The 20,756-nt window shown below is 42.7% G+C and overlaps 2 protein-coding genes across 5 annotated transcripts in view; one reads left to right on the top strand and one right to left on the bottom strand.

Annotated features, from left to right (window-relative positions):
* DCTN5 (dynactin subunit 5) overlaps positions 1 to 13,262 on the bottom strand; it is a 28,417-nt gene extending 15,155 nt beyond the window's left edge. The window contains exons 1-2 of one of the 2 annotated variants that reach the window (XM_009250556.4): positions 13,111 to 13,262; positions 11,674 to 11,742 (exon numbers count right to left, since the gene is read on the bottom strand). In XM_009250556.4, the coding sequence (XP_009248831.1) occupies positions 11,674 to 11,742; positions 13,111 to 13,158 (117 nt within the window). In that variant the 5' untranslated portion in view covers positions 13,159 to 13,262. 2 annotated transcript variants of the gene reach the window in all.
* Positions 13,263 to 13,378: 116 nt separating this feature from the next.
* The window catches only part of PALB2 (partner and localizer of BRCA2), a 37,011-nt gene continuing 29,633 nt past the window's right edge, over positions 13,379 to 20,756 (top strand). For 2 of the 3 annotated variants that reach the window (XM_054533653.2, XM_063717209.1), the window contains exons 1-4: positions 13,463 to 13,591; positions 16,593 to 16,652; positions 16,769 to 16,871; positions 18,371 to 19,843. In XM_054533653.2, coding sequence (XP_054389628.1) covers positions 13,544 to 13,591; positions 16,593 to 16,652; positions 16,769 to 16,871; positions 18,371 to 19,843 — 1,684 coding nt within the window. In that variant the 5' untranslated portion in view covers positions 13,463 to 13,543. Of the gene's footprint in view, positions 13,592 to 16,592; positions 16,653 to 16,768; positions 16,872 to 18,370; positions 19,844 to 20,756 lie in introns of all 3 variants that reach the window. The other variant, XM_002826238.4, reaches the window with a different exon arrangement.

Genomic DNA, 20,756 nt, shown 5'->3' with positions numbered 1-20,756 from the left:
GGAGAAATAAGAAATAAGACCTAGAATTTGATAGGTCAGTAGGGTGACTATAGTTTACAGTAATCTATTATGTACTTCAAAATAGCTAGAAGGAAATAATTTTTTTAAAACTTTTAAGTTCACGGGTACGTATGCAGGTTTGTTACATAGGTAAACTTGTGTCATGGAGGTTTGTTGTACACATTATTTCATCACCCAGGTATTAAGCCTAGTACCCATTAGTTATTTTTCCTGATCCTTTCCCTCCTGCACTCTCCCAACTCCCTGCTCCCATAGGCCCCAGTGTGTGTTGTTCCCCTCTATGTGTCCATGTGTTCTCATCATTTAGCCTCCAGCTCCATCCATGTCCCTGCAAAAAACATGATCTCATTCTTTTTTATGGCTGCATTGTATTCCATGGTGTACATGTACCACATTTTCTTTATCCAGTCTATCATTGATGAGCATTTAGGTTGATTCCATGTCTTTGCTATTGTGAACAGTGTTGCAATGAATATATGTGTGCATATGTCTTTATAATAGAATGATTTATATTCTTTTGGGTATATACCCAGTAATGGGATTGCTGGGTCAAATGGTATTTCTGTCTTTAGGTCTCTGAGGAATCACCACACTGTCTTCCACAACGGTTACACTCCCACTAACAGTATGGAAGTGTTCCTTTTTCTCCACAACCTCACCAGCATCTGTTATTTTTTGAGTTTTTAACAACAGCTATTCTGACTGGTGTGAGACGGTATCTCATGGTTTTGATTTGCACTTCTCTAATGATCAGTGATGTTGAGCTTTTTGTCATGATTATTGTATGTCCTCTTTTGAAAAGTGTCTGTTCATGTCCTTTGCCCACTTTTTAAATGGGGTTGTTTTCTACTTGTAAATTTGTTTAATTCCTTTAGATGCTGGATATTAGACCTTTGTCAGATGCATAGTTTGCAAAAATTTTCTCCCATTCTGTAGGATGTCTGTTTACTCTGTTAATAGTTTATTTTGCTGTGCAGAAGCTCTTTAGTTTAATCAGATCTCATTTGTCAACGTTCGCTTTGTTGCAATTGCTTTTGGCGTCTTCATCATGAAATCTTTGCCTGTGCCTATGTCCTGAATGGTACTGGTTAGGTTGTCTTCCAGGATTTTTACAGTTTTGGGTTTTACATTTAAGTCTTTAATCCATCTTGAGTTGATTTTTCTATATGGTGTAAGGAAGGGGTCCAGTTTCAGTTTTCTCCATATGGCTAGCCAGTTATCCAAGCACCATTTATTGAATAGAGAATCCTTTCCTCATTGCTTGTTTTTGGCAGGTTTGATGAAGATGAGATAGTTGTAGGTGTGTGGTCTTATTTCTGGGTTCTCTATTGTGTTCCATTGTCCTATGTGTCTGTTCTTGTACCAGCAACATGCTGTTTTGGTCACTGTAGCCCTGTAGTAGTTTGAAGTCAGGTAGCATGATACCTCCAACTTTGTTCTTTTTGCTCAAGACTGCCTTGGCTACTCTAGAAGGAAATAATTTGATTGTTTCTAGCATAAAGACAAATATTTAAGGTGATGAATATCCCAATTACACTGATTTTTTATTTTTTCATTTTTTGGGGACAGGGTCTCACTCTGCCGCCCAGGCTGGAGTGCAGTGGTGCCATCACGGCTCACTGCAGCCTCGACCTCCCAGGCTCAAGTGATCCTTCCTGCTCAACTTCCCAAGCCGCTGGGACCACAGGTGTGCACCACCAAGCCCAGCTAATTTTTTTTTATTTGTAGAGATGGGGGTCTCCCTATGTTGCCCAGGCTGGTTTTGAAATCCTGGGCTCAAGAGATCTTCCCACCTTGGCCTCTGAAAGTGCTGGGATTACATGTGTCGGCCACCACATCTGGCCAAAACCAATCTTATCTTTATAAATTTTATAAATGTATTAAATTATCATGTGCCCCCCAAAATATGTACATCTATTATATGTCAATGAAAAATTATTTTTAAAAAGGGCTTGCGATTCTAATTATATGAAACTTCAGAAAATGCAAAACTAATCTATATTAGTCTTATATCGGTGGTTGCCTGGGGCAAGGGTACAAGGGTAGAGGATTGACTGCAAAAGGGCACAAGGAAACTAGATTAATAGAAATGTATTCTATATCTTGATTGTAGTAGCGGTTGCACAGATGTACCCATCAGTCAAAACTTGTCAAATTGCACACTCAAAATGGATACATTTATTGTACGCAAATTACACCTCAATAAAGATTATTGGTTTTAGTTCCATAATAAAATGTTTAAAAAGAAAAGAAGGAAGAGAATCTATATGACTTGGTGACTGTTCGGCTGTTGGGAGATAAGACAAAGAGAATTTACAATAGGGTAAGCAATTATGAGGATTACCAATTAAATTTTGAAATGTTGAATTTGAGATAGCTACGGGATGATCAATAGGTAGTTGTAAATAAAGGTCTGAGGTCAAGGACAGAAGGTCAGGCTAGGGAGGTAGGTGGGGAACTCCTGACATATAGGTGAATTTAGATTTATCACTAGCCTGAACGAAGAATACCAAAAAAGAAATAGACTCATACCTGGAAAAACTTACTAATCTCAACTGCATACGTATAGTCTACAAAACTTGTATTCATAAAAAAGAACTTCCACATCTGCTGCTGATTATGAAGTATTACAGTTCTTTTAGTTTTCTTTTTTATTTTTATTTTTTGAGACACAGTCTTACTCTGTTGCTCAGGCTGGGGCGCAGTGGTGTGATCTCACCTCACTACAACCTCCGCCTCCCAGGTTCAAGTGATTCTCTTGCCTCAGCCTCCTGAGTAGCTGGGATTACAGGCGCATGCCATCACACTCGGCTAATTTTTGTATTTTTAGTAGGGATGGGGTTTCACCATGATGGCCAGGCTGCTCTCAAACTCCTGACCTCAGGTAATCCGCTGGCCTCCACCCGCCCTGGTCTTGCGAAGTGCTGGGATTACAGGCATGAGCCACCGTGCCCAGCCACTTTGGTTTTCAAAAGATGTACTCTTCAAGCTTAAAGAGATTATCTATTTCTAGTATGAACTTCCTCCATCTAAGAGTCTTAATTTACTTCAATTATTGTTTTTAGTTTCATGTTTCCATCTACAATCAGAGAAAATGGCTTCCTTTTCTTTTGGAGGAAAACAGAATTCCAAAAGTTCTGGGTATTTGGTGATGGTGGTTGTTTTATTCTGTTTTAAATAAGTACAACAAGCTTAATCTGGAAATAAAGAACATCCACATAAGTCTGTTTGTCAGCCTAAACTATACACCAACTAAAGAAGCAAACACACGCAGAGGAAGTAAATTGTATCACAGGTGGTCAGAGAAATTTAGGAAGATGGACTCAAATCTTGGCTTCCTATTTCACAAGGAGTAGTGCTGAGGAAGAGAAGTCAGATACAAAACAGAGGCAACGGGGTGTTAAAATGAAAGAAGATGGCTGCCCTTCAGAGAAGCAAATGAAAGGAGGTGGCTGCCCTTCACAGAAGCAAAGCAAAGAGTTCACTGAACTCAACAATGGGCAAGGCAGAGGTAGCAAAGTGGAGGTTGAAGGACTATACTTGCAAACCTGTATTGTTTGGCTCGTGCGGCATTTTTATCACTTATTTCTTTTAATTTTTTTTAGCTATCTCCTACAGGAAGGACACGTGGCATTTTAACAAATCATTTAAAATTAAACATTACTATTCGAGTAGTGGAACATCTTGCATTTTAAAAAGTGAGATTTCCAGTTGCTTTTGAAAAAGAATCAGAAGCTCTGGAAAGCTGATTGTTGCCACATGGGCCTGTATTCCCATATAGTAACAACCAGCTTGGGCTTAGATTGGTCACATTCTCCAATTCACTAGACCCCACGACTCCCTATTGTTCACACTCAGTCTTACTGACTCATCTGATCTCTTTCTATCCCTGCAGGCACTGTGACATCTGATATATGGGCTCAGGAAAACAGAAATGACAAAGTTCTGAAAGAGAAGGGATAGAAATATAAATGGATTGTTCATAATAGCAAAAAACTAGAAACAAAGTAACTTTCCACCAATAGGAGGGTGGATAAGTGGAATTGTACACAGCAGTGAAAATGCACAGACTGGCCAGCCGGGTGCAGTGGCTCACGCCTGTAATCCCAGCACTTTGGGAGGCCAAGGTGGGCAATCACCTGAGGTCAGAAGTTCGAGACCATCCTGGCCAACATGGTGAAACCTGGTCTCTACTAAAAATACAAAAAAAAAAAAAAATTAGCCAGGTGTGGTGGGAGGAAGAGGTGGTATGTGGGGAGGGAGGGAGGCAGGAGAATCGCTTGAACCTGGGAGGTGGAGGTTGCAGTGAGTCAAGATCTCATCATTGCACTCCAGCCTGGGCAATAAGAGCAAAACTCCATCTTAAAAAAAAAGAAAAGAAAATGCACAGACCACAATGAATCTTAGAAATAAAAGCTGAGTACCGCCCAAAGCAGTCTGCAGATTCAATGCAATCTTAACAAAATAACAATGAGATTCTTCACAAAAATAGAAAAAAGATCCCAAAATTCGCAGAGACTCTGAATAGCCAAAGTAATCCTGAACAAAAAGAACACAGCTGAAGGGGGCATCACACTGCCAGACTTAAAAATATACTGCAATGCTACAGTAATCAAAATAGCATAATACTGGCATTAAAAAAAAGACACATAGGCCAATGGAACAGAATAGAACCTAGAAATTAATCCACATATCTATAGCCTGATTTTTGACAAAGGTGACGAGAACATTCATCTTGAAAAGGATAATCTCTTCAATAAATGGTGCTGGGAAAATAGCATATCCATAAGCAGAAGTAGACCCCACACCTGTCACCCTACACAAAAATCAACTCAAAATGACTTCTTTTTTTTTTTGAGACAGAGTCTCACTCTGTTGCCCAGGCTGGAGTGCAGTGGCACCATCTCGACTCACTACAACCTCTGCCTCCTGGGTTCAAGTGATTCTCATGCCTCAGCCTCCTGAGTAGCTGGGATTACAAGCATGCCACACCCAGCTAATTTTTTCTATTTTTAGTAAAGATAGGTTTCACCATGTTGGCCAGGCTGGTCTTGAGCTCCTGCCCTCAAGTGATCTGCCCGCCTTGGCCTCCCGAAGAGCTGGGATTACAGGCGTGAGCCACTGCACCTGGTCTATAATTCAAAATGAATTAAAGACCTAAATGAAGGCCTGGGACTATAAACTACTAGAAGAAAACAGGGGAAATGCTTAAAGACACTGGTCTTGGAAAAGATGAATAAGACTTCAAAAGCAGAGACAACAAAAGCAAATAAACAAATGGGATTATATCAAACTAAAATGATCCTCCACAGCATAGGAAACAATCAACAGAATGAAAATATGGCAGAACATATCTTCAAACTATTCTTCAAAGACAGAATATATTAATACAAGGAACTCAAACATCTCAACTGCAAACAAACTCAATCTGATTTTTTAAATGGGCAAATGATTTGAATCGACATTTCTCAAAAGACATACTAATGGCCAACAAATATATATTTTAAAATGTTCACTAAACATCACTAATCAGCCAGGTGCGGTGGCTCATGCCTGTAATCCCAGCATTTTGGGAGGCCAAGGCAGGTGGATCACTTGAGGTCAGGAGTTCGAGATCAGCCTGACCAATATGGTGAAACCTCGTCTCTACTAAAAATACAAAAAAAATTAGCCAGCATGGTGGTGTGTGCCTGTAGTCCCAGCAACTCAGGAGGCTGAGAGAGGAGAATTGCTTGAACCCAGGAGGCAGAGGTTGCAGTGAACTGACATCACGCCACTGCGCTCCAGCATGGGCAACGGAGCGGGACTCTGTCTCAAAAAACAAACCAACCAACAAAAAATCACTAATCATAGGGAAGGGCAAATTAAGACCACAATGAGGTACCATCTCACCGCAGTTTAGGATGCTTATCATAAAGACAAAAAATAACAAATACTAGTGAGGATTTGAAGAAAAGGAAACTCTTATACACTGTTGGTGGGATGTAAACTAGTACAGCCACTATGGAGAACAGTATGAAGGTTCCTAAAAAAACTACAAATAGGGCCAGGTGTGGTGGCCCACACCTGTAATCCCAGCACTTTGGAAGGCCGAGACAGGCAGAATACTTGAGGTCAGGAGTTTGCGACCAGCCTGGCCAACATGGTTAAACCCCATCTCTATTAAAAATACAAAAATTAGCCAGACATGGTGGTGCGCACCTGTAATCCCAGCTATTCAGGAGATTGAGGCATGAGAATCACTTCAACCAAGGACGTGGAGATTGCAGTGAGTTGAGATTGCACCACTGCACTTTAGCCTGGGCGACACAGCGAGACTCTGTCTCTAAAAAAAAAAAAGAAAGAAAAAAGAAAAAAAAATTAGCCGGCAATAGTGGTGCATGCCTGTAGTACAAGCTACTTGGGAAGCTGAGGTGGGAGGTTCGCCTGAGCCTGGCCTGGAAGGTCAAGGCTGCAGTGAGCTATGATTGTGCCACTGCACTCTAGCCTGGGCAACAAAGTGAGACCCTGTCTCAAAAAAATTAACTAACAAACAAATTAAACAAATAAATAAAGATTTTTAAAATAAAAATAAATCACAGGAAACCAAGTTAAACAATATATATTATTTAAGGATATGTGGAAAATTTGCTTAAATAATAAATAATTTATAAGACACAAAATCAGGACAGCGGTTTTCTCTTGGAGGGTAGCAAAAATAGGAATAAGGGAGGAACATAAAAATAGTGCTTATTGTACACAGATTATGTTCCAGTTCTTCAGTTGGGTATAGGGTTCACTGTTGTTGATTTAATTTTATGTTTTATGACATATATGTCACATATATTCTTTTGTATGCCCAAAATATTGCCAAATTAAACATCTTTAAAAAGCAAAAGGCAGCCAGGCATGGTGGCTCATGCCTGTAATCCAAGCACTTTGGGAGGCTGAGGCAGGCAGATCACCTAAGGTCAGGAGTTCAAGACCAGCCTGGCCAACATGGTAAAACCCCATCTCTACTAAAATACAAAAATTAGCCAGGCATGGAGGCACACACCTGTAATACCAGGTACTGGGGAGGCTGAGGCAGGAAAATTGCTTGAACCTGGGAAGCGGAGGCTGCAGTGAGCCAAGATCCCACCACTGCACTCCAGCCTGGGCAACAGGGCAATACTCCATCCCCCTCCCAAAAAAAATTAAAAAAAAAAAAAAAAAAGCAAACGGCCCTCAATAGGCAAAACAATCTTATAAAAGAACAAACATGGAAGACTCATAATTCATGATTAAAAACTTATTATAGTAGGCCGAGCACAGTGGTTCACACCTGTAATCCCACTACTTTGGTAGGCCAAGGCGGGCAGATCACCTGAGGTCAGGAGTTCGAAACCAGCCTGACCAAAATGGCGAAACCCTGTCTCTAGCATGGTGGCGCATGCCTGTAATCCCAGCTATTCAGGAGGCTGAGGCAAGAGAATTGCTGGAACCTGAGAGAAGGAAGTTGCAGTAAGCTGAGATCGTGCCACTGCACTCCAGCCTGGGTGACAGAGTCTTGCTCTGTCTCCAAAAAAAAAAAAAAAAAAAAAACCCAGAAAACTTATTACAAAGCTAAGGTAATCAAAACAGTGCAGTGTTCCATAAAGATAGTCATACAGACCAACCAAATAGAATTGAGAGTCCACAAATAAATCCATTCATCTAAGACCAATTGATTTTCTAGAGGAGTGCCAAGACCATTCAACAGGGAAAGAATAGTATTTTCAACAAACGGTGCCAGGATAACTGTATTTCTACATTCAAAAGAACTAAGTTAGACCCCTACCTCAAACCATATAAAAAAATTAACTCAAGCCGGGTACAGTGGTTCATGCCTGTAATCCTGGCACTTTGGGACGCCGAGGCTGGCAGATCACCTGAGGTTGGGAGTTTGAGACCAGCCTGACCAATAAGGAGAAACCCTGTCTCTACTAAAAATACAAAATTAGTCAGGTGTGGTGGCGCACGCCTGTAATCCCAGCTACTCGGGAGGCTGAGGGAGGAGAATTACTTGAACCCAGGAGGCGGAGGTTGCAGTGAGCCCAGATCGCACCACTGCACTCCAGCCTGGAAAACGAGAGGGAAACTCTGTCTCAAAAAAAAAAAAAAAAAAAAAAATTAACTCAAAATGGATCAACGACCTAAACACAAGCACTAAGACCATTAACGCTCTTAGAAGAAAACACGGCAGTAAATCTTCATGGCCATAAGTTTGGATTCTTAACATGACACCAAAAGCACAAGCAACAGAAGAAAAAACAGATAAACCAGACTTCAAAATTAAAAACTTTAGTGCATCAAAGGGATGCACAAAATCTACAGAAAGGAAGAAAGCATTTGCAAATCATATATCTGATAAGTGTTTAATATCCAGAATGTATAAAGAACTCCTAGAACTCAATAAGAAAAAGACAACACAATATAAAAATAGGCAAAGGACTGAACAGACATTTCTCTAAAGAAGATGTACAGATGACCAACAAGCAACATTCAAAGATGTTCAACATCATTAGTCATTAAGGAAATACAAATCAAAACCACAATGAGATACCATTTTATACCCCCTTGGATGGCCATAATCCAAAAAAAAAAACAGAAAATAACTAGTGTTGGTAAAGATGTGGAGAAATTGGAACCCTGCACAATGCTGGTGGAAACGTAAAATGGTGTAGCCATTTCGGAAAAAAGTTTGTCAGTTTCCCAAAAAGTTAAACATAGACTCACCATTTGTCCCAGCAATCATACTCTTTTGTATATACCAAACATTGCCAAATTAAGTATTGAGTATATACACTCCTAGGTATCTACTCAAAAAAACTGAAGACAGGGATGCAAACAGATACTTGCACATCAGTGTTCACTGCATTATTCACAATAGCCAAAGGGTAGAAACAATCCAAGTGCCTATACGAAATGTGGCACATACATACAATGGAGTAGAAGTTCTGATGTGCTTTAACAAGGATGAACCTTGAAAACCTTACACTAAGTGAAATAAGCCAGACAAAAAGGACAAATATTGTATGATTCCACTTATATGAAATATCTAGAATAGGCAAATTCATAGAGACAGAAAGTAGATTCAGGCTATCAGCAATGGAAGGAAGTAGGGAATGGGCATGTATTCCTTAATGTGTAGCTTTTATTTGGGGTGATGAAAAAGTTTTGGAAATGGATAGTGGAGATGGTTGCACAACATTGTGAACGTAATTAATGCAACTAATTGTACACTTAAAAATTGGTAAGGCTGGGCACAGTGGCTCATGCGTGTAATTCCAGCACTTTGGAAGGCCAAGGAGGGCAGATCACCTGAGTGAGGTTGGGAGTTTGAGACCAGCCTGATCAATATGGAGAAACCTCGCCTCTATTAAAAATATAAAATTAGCTGGGCATGGTGGCACATGCCTGTAATCCCAGCTACTGGGGAGTCTGAGGCAGGAGAATCACATGAACCTGGGAGGCGGAGATTGTGGTGAGCCGAGATTGTGCCATTGCACTCCAGTCTGGGCAACAAGAGCAAAACTGCGTATCAAAAAAAAAAAAAAAATATATATATATATATATATATATATATAGTTAGGCTGGGTGCAGTGGCTCATGCTTGTAATCCCAGTACTTTGGGAGGCCAAGGCGGGTGGATCACTTGAGGCCAAGAGTTTGAGACCAGCCTGGCCAACGTAGCAAAACCCTGCCTCTACTAAAAATACAAAAACTAGCCCAGTGTAGTGGCGTGCACCTGTAGTCCCAGCTACATGGGAGGCTGAGGCATGAGAATCCTTGAAGCCAAGAGGCGGAGGTTGTGGTGACTGAGATGGCGCCACTTCACTCCAGCCTGGGCGACTGTCTCAAATAACAGAAATGTTTTAAAAATTGTTAAAATGGCAAATTGTTATATATAGTTCACCATAAGAAAAAAAAACTTGGGCCGGGCGCGGTGGCTCATGCCTGTAATCCCAGCACTTTGGGAGGCTGAAGTGGATGGATCATCTGAGGTCAGGAGTTCGAGACCAGCCTGGCCAATATGGTGAAAACCTGTCTCTACTAAAAATACAAAAATTAGGCTGGGCGCGGTGGCTCACTCCTGTAATCCCAGCACTTTGGGAGTCTGAGGCGGGAGGATCACGAGGTCAGGAGATTGAGACCATCCTGGCTAACATGGTGAAACCCCGTCTCTAATAAAAATACAAAAAAATAGCTGGGCATGGTGGCGGGTGCCTGTAGTCCCAGCTACTCAGGAGGCTGAGGCAGGAGAATGGCGTGAGCCTGGGAGGCGGAGCTTATAGTGAGCCGAGATCGCACCACTGCACTCCAGCCTGGGCAACAGAGCGAGACTCCGTCTCAAAAAAAAAAACAAAAAACAAAAATTAGGTGGGCATGATGGCGGGAGCCTGTAATCCCAGCTACTCAGGAGGCTGAGGCAGGAGAATCACCTGATGCCAGGAGGTGGAGGCTGCAGTGAGCCAAGATCGCGCCACTGTACTCCGACCTGGGTGACAGAGCAATACTCTGTCTCAAAAAAAAGGAAAAAAAAAAAAAAGAAACAGTATGTCTGAGCAGCAATTACTGAATTATATTTCTTTTCCACTTAATTCCTTGGTATGACGGGCTTAAGGGAGACTAATTATCTTCTACTGAAAATATTTGTGATCTCTTGGTTATAACGAGACTATTTTCCTTCTGGAAGTTAGAGATGTAATATTTAAAGAAAAATTAATTTCAAAATTGAGTGTTCCAGATGGCAGGAAAACAACTGTGAACTTCACTGTTTGTCAAGCTCAAATATACCTTGTGATATTTTCTCTTCCAAGTTTATACTCGTCTCTTTGCTATTGTAATCTATTTGGATTACGAGATTCTCAGGCTTTCAGATTCCACTTTGCGTATTTGTCTCATATTTAATATCTTTTCCAATTGTCACATTCATTTTAAGAGTTTCAGTTAATAGTGAATTATTAATTTTTACTAAAGAGATAATTTTATAAGTATTACCTTAGTTTCTACCTTCAAATATTTCATTACCTGTTATATTTTGTGCCCAGTAGTTTAATGCACACTATAATATCGTAAAATAATGTTGGTTCTAGGTGCCACTGTGTTTTGTTCCTGGCATAAAAGAAAAAAGGTTTTCTGTTGCCTCTTATTGAACCTTTTTGCATTCAAGAGATCCAACTCAGGCCGGGTGCAGTGGCTCACGCCTATAATCCCAGCACTTTGGGAGGCCGAGGTGGGTGGATCACTTGAGGGCAGGAGTTCGAGACCAGCCTGGCCAACATGGTGAAACCCTGTCTCTACTAAAAATACAAAATATTAGCCGGGCTTGGTGGCAGGTGTCTGTAATCCCAGCTACTCGGGAAGCTGAGGCAGGAGAACTGGTTGAACCTGGGAGGCGGAGGTTGCAGCGACCTGAGATGGGGCCACTGCACTCCAGCCTGGGCGACAGAGTGAGACTCTGTCTCAAAAAAAAAAAAAAAAAGGAGATCCAACTTAGAGAATAAAAAATTTAAAAACAAGAGAATTAAAAATGTACAATAATAAATGTAATAAATAGGAGATATGGCAACATTTTTTCTGCCCTGCTATGGTGATAATTAGCAGAAAGCAAGCTAAGGTTTGCAACCTGGAGCTGGCTTTGTCCCTTACCTTGCCATTGAGAACGATGTTCTGGCTTCCACACAACACTGACTGGCGACTGACTTTGTTCCCAGATGCCTAAAAGAAAACAACGGAAAACCGGGGAGGGCAAACTTAATAGGTTTCTGGACTACAGGTTTCCATCAAGAAAGCTCATATTTGAGAGAAAAAAACATAAAGTGGGGTGCTGTCCACAATGGAGTGAGTCCAGGATATCAAAAAAGCAATGATGGATTAGAAAACTATGGCTGAGTGTGGTGGCTCATGCCTGTAATCTCAGCACTTTGAGGCTGAGGCAGACAGATCCCTTGAGGCCAGGAGTTCAAGACCAGCCTAGGCAACATAGTGAGACCCCTTCTCTACAAAAAAACTTTTTTTTAATTAGCCGGGCATGGTGGCGCGTGTCTGTAGTCCCAGCTCCTCAGAAGGCTGAGGCTGGAGGATCGCTTGAGCCTGGAAGGCCGAGGCTGCAATGAGCTGTGATTGCGCCACGGCACTCCAGCCTTGGCAATAGCGTGAGACCCTGTCTCAAAAAATAGAAACACAAAGGAAACTAAGGACTCAAGGAATAAACTCATAATTTGGATGTCTATAGCTTGGTGGCATCAGACGGACGCGGATTCAAATCCCACTTCCACACTTGGGCTTTACGGCCTTAAAACGAGGATAATAACTTTATGAGTATCAGAGTTGTGAGAAAGCAAAGAAAACCAAAATAACAATAGTAACGTTAATTGACCACTTGCCCTGTTTCCAAGATTTTACAAACATATCATGTACTGATCATAAAGAACCAAATCGGCAGGGTGCGGTGGCTCACGGCTGTAATCCCAGCACTCTGGGAGACCGAGGCGGGTCGATCACCTGAGGTCAAGAGTTAGGGACCTGCCTGGCCAACATGGTGAAACCCCGTCTCTACCAAAAAATACAAAAATTAGCCGGGCGTAGTGGCGGGCGCCTGTAATCCCAGCTACTCGAGACGCTGAGGCAGGAGAATCGCTTGAACCCGGGAGGCGGAGGTTGCAGTGAGCCGACATCGCGCCACTGCCCTCCCGCCTGGGCGACAGAGAGAGTCTCCGCCCCCCCACCCCCCTCCTCAAAAAAAAGAACCGAATCGTTTTTGGCGCAAGTTAATAGATTACAAAAGGCAGTGTAAAAGGGCCCGAAGTCCGAGCTGTAATTCATATGAACAGGATGGGACTTGTCCTATCCTCCTGAAGGCACTTTATCCCTATGAGAAAATCAGGAATAAACACAAAAGGCCTAAAATGGCCATGCGCGGAGTAAACAGCAAAGCCAGACGGCACACGGGGCGTCGCTAGATAATCCCGGACTAACTGCCAAAGGGACAGGGGTGGGTGGGGTAGGGGCAGGTTGGGAACGCCGACCAGGCCTCAAAGGGACGCAGGGTTGGAAAGAGGAGGATAGATATCTGGACCCGCGTACCGTCTCGATGTACTCAGATTTGTTGTAGAGCAGCTCGCCCAACTCCATGGCCGCCGCCTCCTTCCCTCAGCCCCAGATCCTGTCAGAGTCAGTCGGTCAGTCTTTCAGAGATTCCGGCTACTTCCGGTCCCTCCTCCACTTCCGTTCCAGGGGGCCCACTGGGACTTATCGACAGCTCGGCTCTCCTTTAGGCGGCCTCGCTCCACTGCTCGGCCGTCTATGGCTGCGCGTGCGCAGGTCGAATGGTGGATTTAATTGGCCGGAGTTTAGGGCGCGCTTGGCACGCGTGGGTCAGCTGATCGCGCACTGAGGGTGCGATCCCGGGCTCCCCATTCCTTCTTGGGGCGCCTCCCCGGCCCAGGGCCAACTGGGTCCCGGTATCGGCAGGCCTGGGGTCGGCGACGGCTGCTCTTTTCGTTCTGTCGCCTGCCCGATGGAAGAGCTTCCCGGGAAGCCCCTCAGCTGTGAGGAGAAGGAAAAGGTGCCAGGGGGTGCGGGAAGGGCGGACGCAGGACTCTGACCCCGCTTTCCCAGGGTTTTAGGCCCGGCTTTGTGTCCTCGGCAGTCCGAGGGCAGCAGTATCGTCTGACCACCCCCTCCTCTTAGGGCTGAGGGGGCACAGAAAATGAAAATGTGGAAATAGCGTGGTGCTCACGTGGTGGCGTTTAAAGAACAAATTTCATTACAGTAGCAGCGCATTAATACAATGTGTAACACTTTATAGATAAAACTGTATCGACACCCTTGCTCCTCCCCGCTCCCACACCTTCAATCTTTACTTTTCCCCCCGGACGGCCTCAAGTAAATCTTTTAAGTCTGGTACTTCCAGGTCCTTTCGTGTGTTAGTGTGGGTGGTGGAGGAGGGGCGTATCCCTAACCACCAAAAAGGAATCCTATGTATATTTTTTGGAGAAGGGAATGTTCATAAATGGTATGATCTGAATGGTTCTGCAGGTTCCGTTTAGCATTCCTGTCAGGACATGTTTATCTACCTTGCTTTCTTTTTTAAGTTCTAGACAGTATGTCGTAGTTTGGAAGTGCCCTCGTTTTGTTTCTTTTTTCTTCCTTTTCTGTTTTTCTTCTTTTTTGAGACAGAGTCTCACTCTGCCACCAATGCTGGGGTGCAGTGGCGCGATCTCGGCTCACTGCAACCTCCGCCTCCCGGGATCAAGCGACTGTCCTGCCTCAGCCTCCCGAGTAGCTGGGATTACAGGAACCCGCCACTGCGCCTGGCCTTGGAAGTGCCCTTGCTTCTTTAGACTGTACTTTATTGATAGACTTTTAGGATGTTTCCAGCTTGTGCTGATGTTATTCTTATCCTGGCTTACCTTCTGGTGGAGGTGAGAAAGATCATTTATCAGTAAACAAGATAATACCCAGACATTGATAAGATTGGTGGGAGGCCAGTCTCCGTGACTCACGCCTGTAATCCCGGCACTTTGGGAGGCCGGGATGGGCAGATAGCTTGATCTCAGAGTTTGAGACCAGCCTAGGCAACGTAGTGAAACCCGTCTCTACTAAAAATACAAAAATTAGCCGGGTGTGGTGACGCCAGCCTGTAGTCCCAGAGGCTCAGGCCTCAGAGGCTGATGCACGAGAATCGCTTGAACCAGGGGACACTGAGGTTGCAGGGAGCTGCCGAGATCGCGCCGCTGCACTCCAGGCTGAACGACAGAGTGAGACTCTCAAAAAAAAAAAGAAAATTCCATACGGTTGGCAACTTATCTAGTAGCATGTTTTGCACATAGGTTTTGTTTTGTTTTGTTCTGTTTGTTTGTTTTTGAGACGGAGTCTCGCTCTGTCGCCCAGGCTGGAGTGCAGTGGCTCGATTTTGGCTCACTACAACCTCCGCCTCTCAGGTTCAAGCGATTCTCCTGCTTCAACCTCCCGAGTAGTTCGGATTACAGACGCCCAACACCGCGCCCGGCTAATTTTTGTATTTTTAGTAGAGACAGGGTTTCTCCATGTTGGCCAGGCTGGTTTTGAACTCCTGACCTCAGGTAATCCTCCCGCCTCGGCCTCCCAAAGTGCTGGGATTACAGGTGTGAGCCACCGCACCCGGCCTTTTTTTTTTTTTAACTTTTTTTTTTTTTTAGACAGAGTCTGGCTCTGTCACCCAGGCTGGAGTGCAGTGGCGTGATCTAGGCCCACCGCAACCTCCGCCTCTGGGTTCAAGCAATTCTCCTGCTTCAGCCTCCTACAGGCACCCGCCACCACACCCGGCTCATTTTTGTAGTTTTAGTAGAAGCAGGATTTCACAATGTTGGCCAGGTGGGTCTCGAACTCTTGACCTCAAATGATCCACCCACCTCAACCTCGCAAAGTGTTGGGATTACAGGCGTGAGCCACTGCCCCCAGCTGAGTAGGTCTTTTTTTTTTTTAAAGGCATATATGGAGGATGGAAATCTTGATGTTTTGTTGGTTGAAAGATGAGTATAGCTAAAAAGTTGCTAAAAAGCAGAAAAACCGAGGCTGGCTTTGCTGCTGAGAGAATCCTTTGAACTAAAGAAGCCAGAGAGACAAGGGAATCTAGGCTTTCAGAGAACCGTAATTTGATTCAGCCCAATTCATTTATTTATTTCATAAATATTTGTTAAATGCCTACTGTGTGCTTGGCTGGAGATTGAGCAATGATAGCTCCAACCTCACTGGCCTTCTGTGTGTTCCTCAAACGTACGTAGCCTATTCCACTGCAGAGCTTTTATATTTGTGGTTCCCTCTGCCTGGGGTACCGTTCCCTCTGATCTTCCCAAAACTAGCTCCTTCCTCATTCAGTCTTAGGCTCAAATGATAGTCCTCAAAAATGCCTCCCTGACCACTGTAACTAAAGTAGTCCCTGTCAGTAGGCCAGTAACTCTCTCATATCACTCTGTTTACCTGTGTAGTTATTTTTTTACCTTGTAAAATCATCTGTTTGTTTTCTTATTTATTATCTGTCTCCCTCACTGTACGTAAATTGCATCTAGAATAGCATCTGGAGCACTAATTGACACATAGTGGGTATCAGTTATTATTCCAGGTACTGGAGATACCTGGACCATTAACTGATAAATAGAAGATTCATTTGTTGAGTGACTGAGGATGGCAGTCCCTGCTACCTTCAAGGATCTGGATGATGGGGAGGAACAGAGAACATAGTGTGAGAATACTGTGGTAAGGAAAGTACAGAGGACTGGTAGAGTGTCTAACCTAGATTTGGAGAAGGACATAGAAGTCTATCCCAGGGAAATAAAAATCTAAGCTAAGTCTTGAGGAATCAGTAGGAATTGGCAAAGGAAGGACATGTTCCAGATGATGGGAACAGGTTATGCAAAGATCCTGAAATGGTCAGAGCTTGATGCTCTTTGAGAACCAAAAGTAGATTGTTATGGGCCAGTGCTACTCCCTGCCTCTTGCCAAGGGACCCCGCCAAGCACTGCATCCCTTCCCACTGACTCCACCTTTCCACTTGCCCAGTATTGTTGGTGTTTTTCTTCTTCCAGTTAAAGGAGAAATTAGCATTCTTGAAAAGGGAATACAGCAAGACACTAGCCCGCCTTCAGGTAAGTGAATCGTATCTCAAATTAAGGTGTTATATTACAAACAATTTAAAAACAGTTCTTGACTCTATAAAGCTTTAAAGAAAATGTATTTCTGGGGCTGTTTTTGTCTCCTCTAGCGTGCCCAAAGAGCTGAAAAGATTAAGCATTCTATTAAGAAAACAGTAGAAGAACAAGATTGTTTGTCCCAGCAGGAGCTCTCACTGCAGCTAAACCACTCAGGTAAATCTAGACCATTCACTTATGCCTGCTTTATCATTCATTTCCCAGGTATATTTTGGCTATTGTTCTTTTTCCCATAGAGTGAAGATAATGACTAGCAATAGACGCTTTAATTTTAATTTTATTTTTTTGAGACAGAGTCTCACTCTTTGTCACCCAGGCTGGAGTGCAGTGGCACAATCTTGGCTCACTACAACCTCCACCTCCCAGGCTCAAGTGATTCTCCTGCCTCAGCCTCCCGAGTAGCTGGGACTACAGGCACGTGCACTACCACACCTGGCTAATTTTTATATTTTTAGTAGAGATGGGGTTTCACCATGTTGGCCAGGCCGGTCTTGAACCCCTGGCCTCAAGTGATCTGTCTGCCTGGGCCTCCCAAAGTGCTGGGATACAGGTGTGAGCCACTGTACCTGGCTGCAATATATTCTAATTAACATGAAATTCATATGCCGTAAAATCTATAGTCTCTATTTTCAGTTAGACTGTTTATTCTTTTTCCCTCTCTTGCTCTTTTTCCCTCTCAATTTTCAGAAATTATATTTATTGTTTAAATATTAGAAAGGTTTTTTGTTTTGTTTTTATTTTGAGACAGAGTCTCACTCTGTCATCAAGGCTGGAGTGCAGTGGCTCGATCGCAGCTCACTGCAGCCTCCATCTCCCAGGTTCAAGCAATTCTCCTGCCTCAGCCTCCCGAGTACCTGGGACTACAGGCGCGTGCCGCCACGCCCAGCTAATTTTTGTATTTTTAGTAGAGACGGGGTTTCACCATGTTGGCCAGGATGGTCTCGATCTCCTGACCTCGTGATCTGCCTGCCTCAGCCTCCCAAAGTGCTGGGATTACAGGTGTGAGCCACCGTGCCCAGCGAAAGGTTTTTTTTTTTTAAATTTAAGTATATATGAACAGAGAAAAATTCTAGGTGAAAATATTCTAAAAAGAATGGTCAATTCTGATGTTTAAATTCAAGTAATTTATAATAATAAAACTGAGGGTTATTGAAATGGGAGTGTTATTAAAATTACTTGAGCCAAGGGGGAAAATAAAGAAAGAAATACATGAGATAGAAAATTAGTCGAGATTTAGAAGTTAAGAGAAGAGATTGTGTGATAAAGAATACTCTGTTCGTTTAAAAAACATTTTTAGCACAATGCTATTTGTTTATATGTACTTAAGATTTCATAGATTATTAGAATTTTAAAAATTAGAACTTTTAAAAATATGTACAGTATGGAGTATGTACAGTTCCTTTACATACTCCATCAGATAGTAGAAGTAGTCAACACCTTGAACACATTCCTCCTAAAGGTAACAGTGACCTTACTACTCACAGCCTAAAAAATAGGTTTATTTCACCTGTAAATTCATCTGCCTGAATGAAATGTCACTGATTCTTTCTTAAATAAATGTTTAGTAGTATTTATATATAATAGGTTAAAAATTAGTATTTTTTGTTTTATTTTATAAGAAAAATATTAGTTATATACATTTTTTTCCTCCTCAGAACCTAAAAATAAAATATGTGTTTATAACAAGTTACACATCAAAACCCATCTTGATGAAGAAACTGGAGAAAAGACATCTACCACACTTGATGTTGGGCCTGAGTCCTTTAACCCTGGAGGTGGCCCAGGAGGATTACCTATACAAAGAACAGATGACACCCAAGAACATTTTCCCCACAGGGTCAGTGACCCTGATGGTGAGCAAAAGCAGAAGCTGCCAAGCAGAAGAAAGAAGCAGCAGAAGAGAACGTTTATTTCACAGGAGAGAGACTGTGTCTTTGGCACTGATTCGCTCAGATTGTCTGGGAAAAGACTAAAGGAACAGGAAGAAATCAGTAGCAAAAATCCTGCTAGATCACCAGTAACTGAAATAAGAACTCACCTTTTAAGTCTTAAGTCTGAACTTCCAGATTCTCCAGAACCAGTTACAGAAATTAATGAAGACAGTGTATTAATTCCACCAACTGCCCAACCAGAAAAAGGTGTTGATACATTCCTAAGAAGACCTAATTTCACCAGGGCGACTACAGTTCCTTTACAGACTCTATCAGATAGCGGTAGTAGTCAGCACCTTGAACACATTCCTCCTAAAGGTAGCAGTGAACTTACTACTCACGACCTAAAAAACATTAGATTTACTTCACCTGTAAGTTTGGAGGCACAAGGCAAAAAAATGACTGTCTTTACAGATAACCTCCTTGTAAATGAAGCTATAAGTAAAAGTGGCCAACTGCCCACAGGTTCTAATTTAGAGGCAAATATTTCACATTCTCTAAATGAACTCACTCACAATAACTTACCAGCAAATGAAAACCAAAACTTAAAAGAACAAAATCAAACAGAGAAATCTTTAAAATCTCCCAGTGACGTTCTTGATGGCAGAAATGAAAATCTTCAGGAAAATGAGATTCTAAGTCAACCTAAGAGTCTTAGCCTGGAAGCAACCTCTCCTCTTTCTGCAGAAAAACATTCTTGCACAATGCTTGAAGGCCTTCTGTTTCCTGCAGAATATTATGTTAGAACAACACGAAGCATGTCCAATTGCCAGAGGAAAGTAGCCCTGGAGGCTGTCATTCAGAGTCATTTGGATGTCAAGAAAAAAGGGTTTAAAAATAAAAATAAGGATGCAAGTAAAAATTTAAACCTTTCCAATGAGGAAACTGACCAAAGTGAAATTAGGATGTCTGGCACATGCACAGGACAACCAAGTTCAAGAACCTCTCAGAAACTTCTCTCATTAACTAAAGTCAGCTCTCCCGCTGGGCCCACTGAAGATAATGACTTGTCTAGGAAGGCAGTTGCCCAGGCACCTGGTAGAAGATACAAAGGAAAAAGAAAATCAGCCTGCATCCCAGCATCAGATCATTGTGAACCACTTTTGCCAAGTTCCAGCCCATTGGTTGTTAACAGGTCCAAGGAGGAAGTCACCTCGCACAAATATCAGCACGAAAAATTCCTTATTCGAGTGAAAGGTAAATCAAGATGTGTTTGATGATGATGATGATGAAAGTTAACAATTACTATTTGCCTGGCACTTCCTTTTCTAAAAAGGGACAGGGCCAAGTGTGGTGGCTTACGTCTGTAATCCCAGCGCTTTGGGAGGCTGAGGAACAGAGTGAGACCCTGGCTCAAAAAAATTAAAAATAAATAAATAAACAAGTAAAAATAAAGAGACAGGGTGTCACTGTTGTCCAGGCTGGAGTGCCGTGGTGCAGCCTCTATCTCCTGGGCTCAAATGTTCCTCCTGCCTCAGCCTTCCAACTAGCTGGGACTACTGGCATGTGCCACCATGCCCGGCTAATGTTTTTAAATTTTTTGTAGAGGTGAGGTCCTGCCCTGTTGCCCAGGCTAATCTTGAACTCCTGGCCTCAAACAGTCCTCCCACCACAGCCTCTCAAAGTGCTGGGATTACAGACGTGAGCCACTGTGTCCAGCCTGCCTGGCACTTTCTAAATGTTGTACAGATACTAACTCATTGAATCATCACAGCAGTCCTACGTGAGGCAGAATCTATTTTCATTCTCACTTTACAGGTGAGGAAACTAAAGTACAGGGAGATTAAAATAACTTTACTTCATTTAATTAAAATCACAGAGCCAGGATTCAAACCTGGCAGTATGGTGCCAGAGGTCACTAATAGAGCTGAAACAATTCAACACTGAAAAGGAAAATGTATTGGTTGTTTACGTAATATTACATATTCAGGTTCAGCATAATTCTTTGGGTAGAAGCTTCACAGCTAATACAGAAAGTGTTTTTGAAGTAAAATGGAATGTGTACTAGAGTAAGACTCTATGTTGGGCTTGGTGGCTCACCCCTGTAATCCCAGCACTTCGGGAGGCCAAGGTGGGAGGATTGCTTGAGCCCAGGAGTTTGAGACCAGCT

This window comes from Pongo abelii, chromosome 18, assembly GCF_028885655.2.
Source record: "Pongo abelii isolate AG06213 chromosome 18, NHGRI_mPonAbe1-v2.0_pri, whole genome shotgun sequence".
NCBI lineage: Eukaryota > Metazoa > Chordata > Mammalia > Primates > Hominidae > Pongo > Pongo abelii.
Note: the sequence above shows the minus strand (reverse complement) of the source record. Positions and strands in the feature narration are given on the sequence as shown.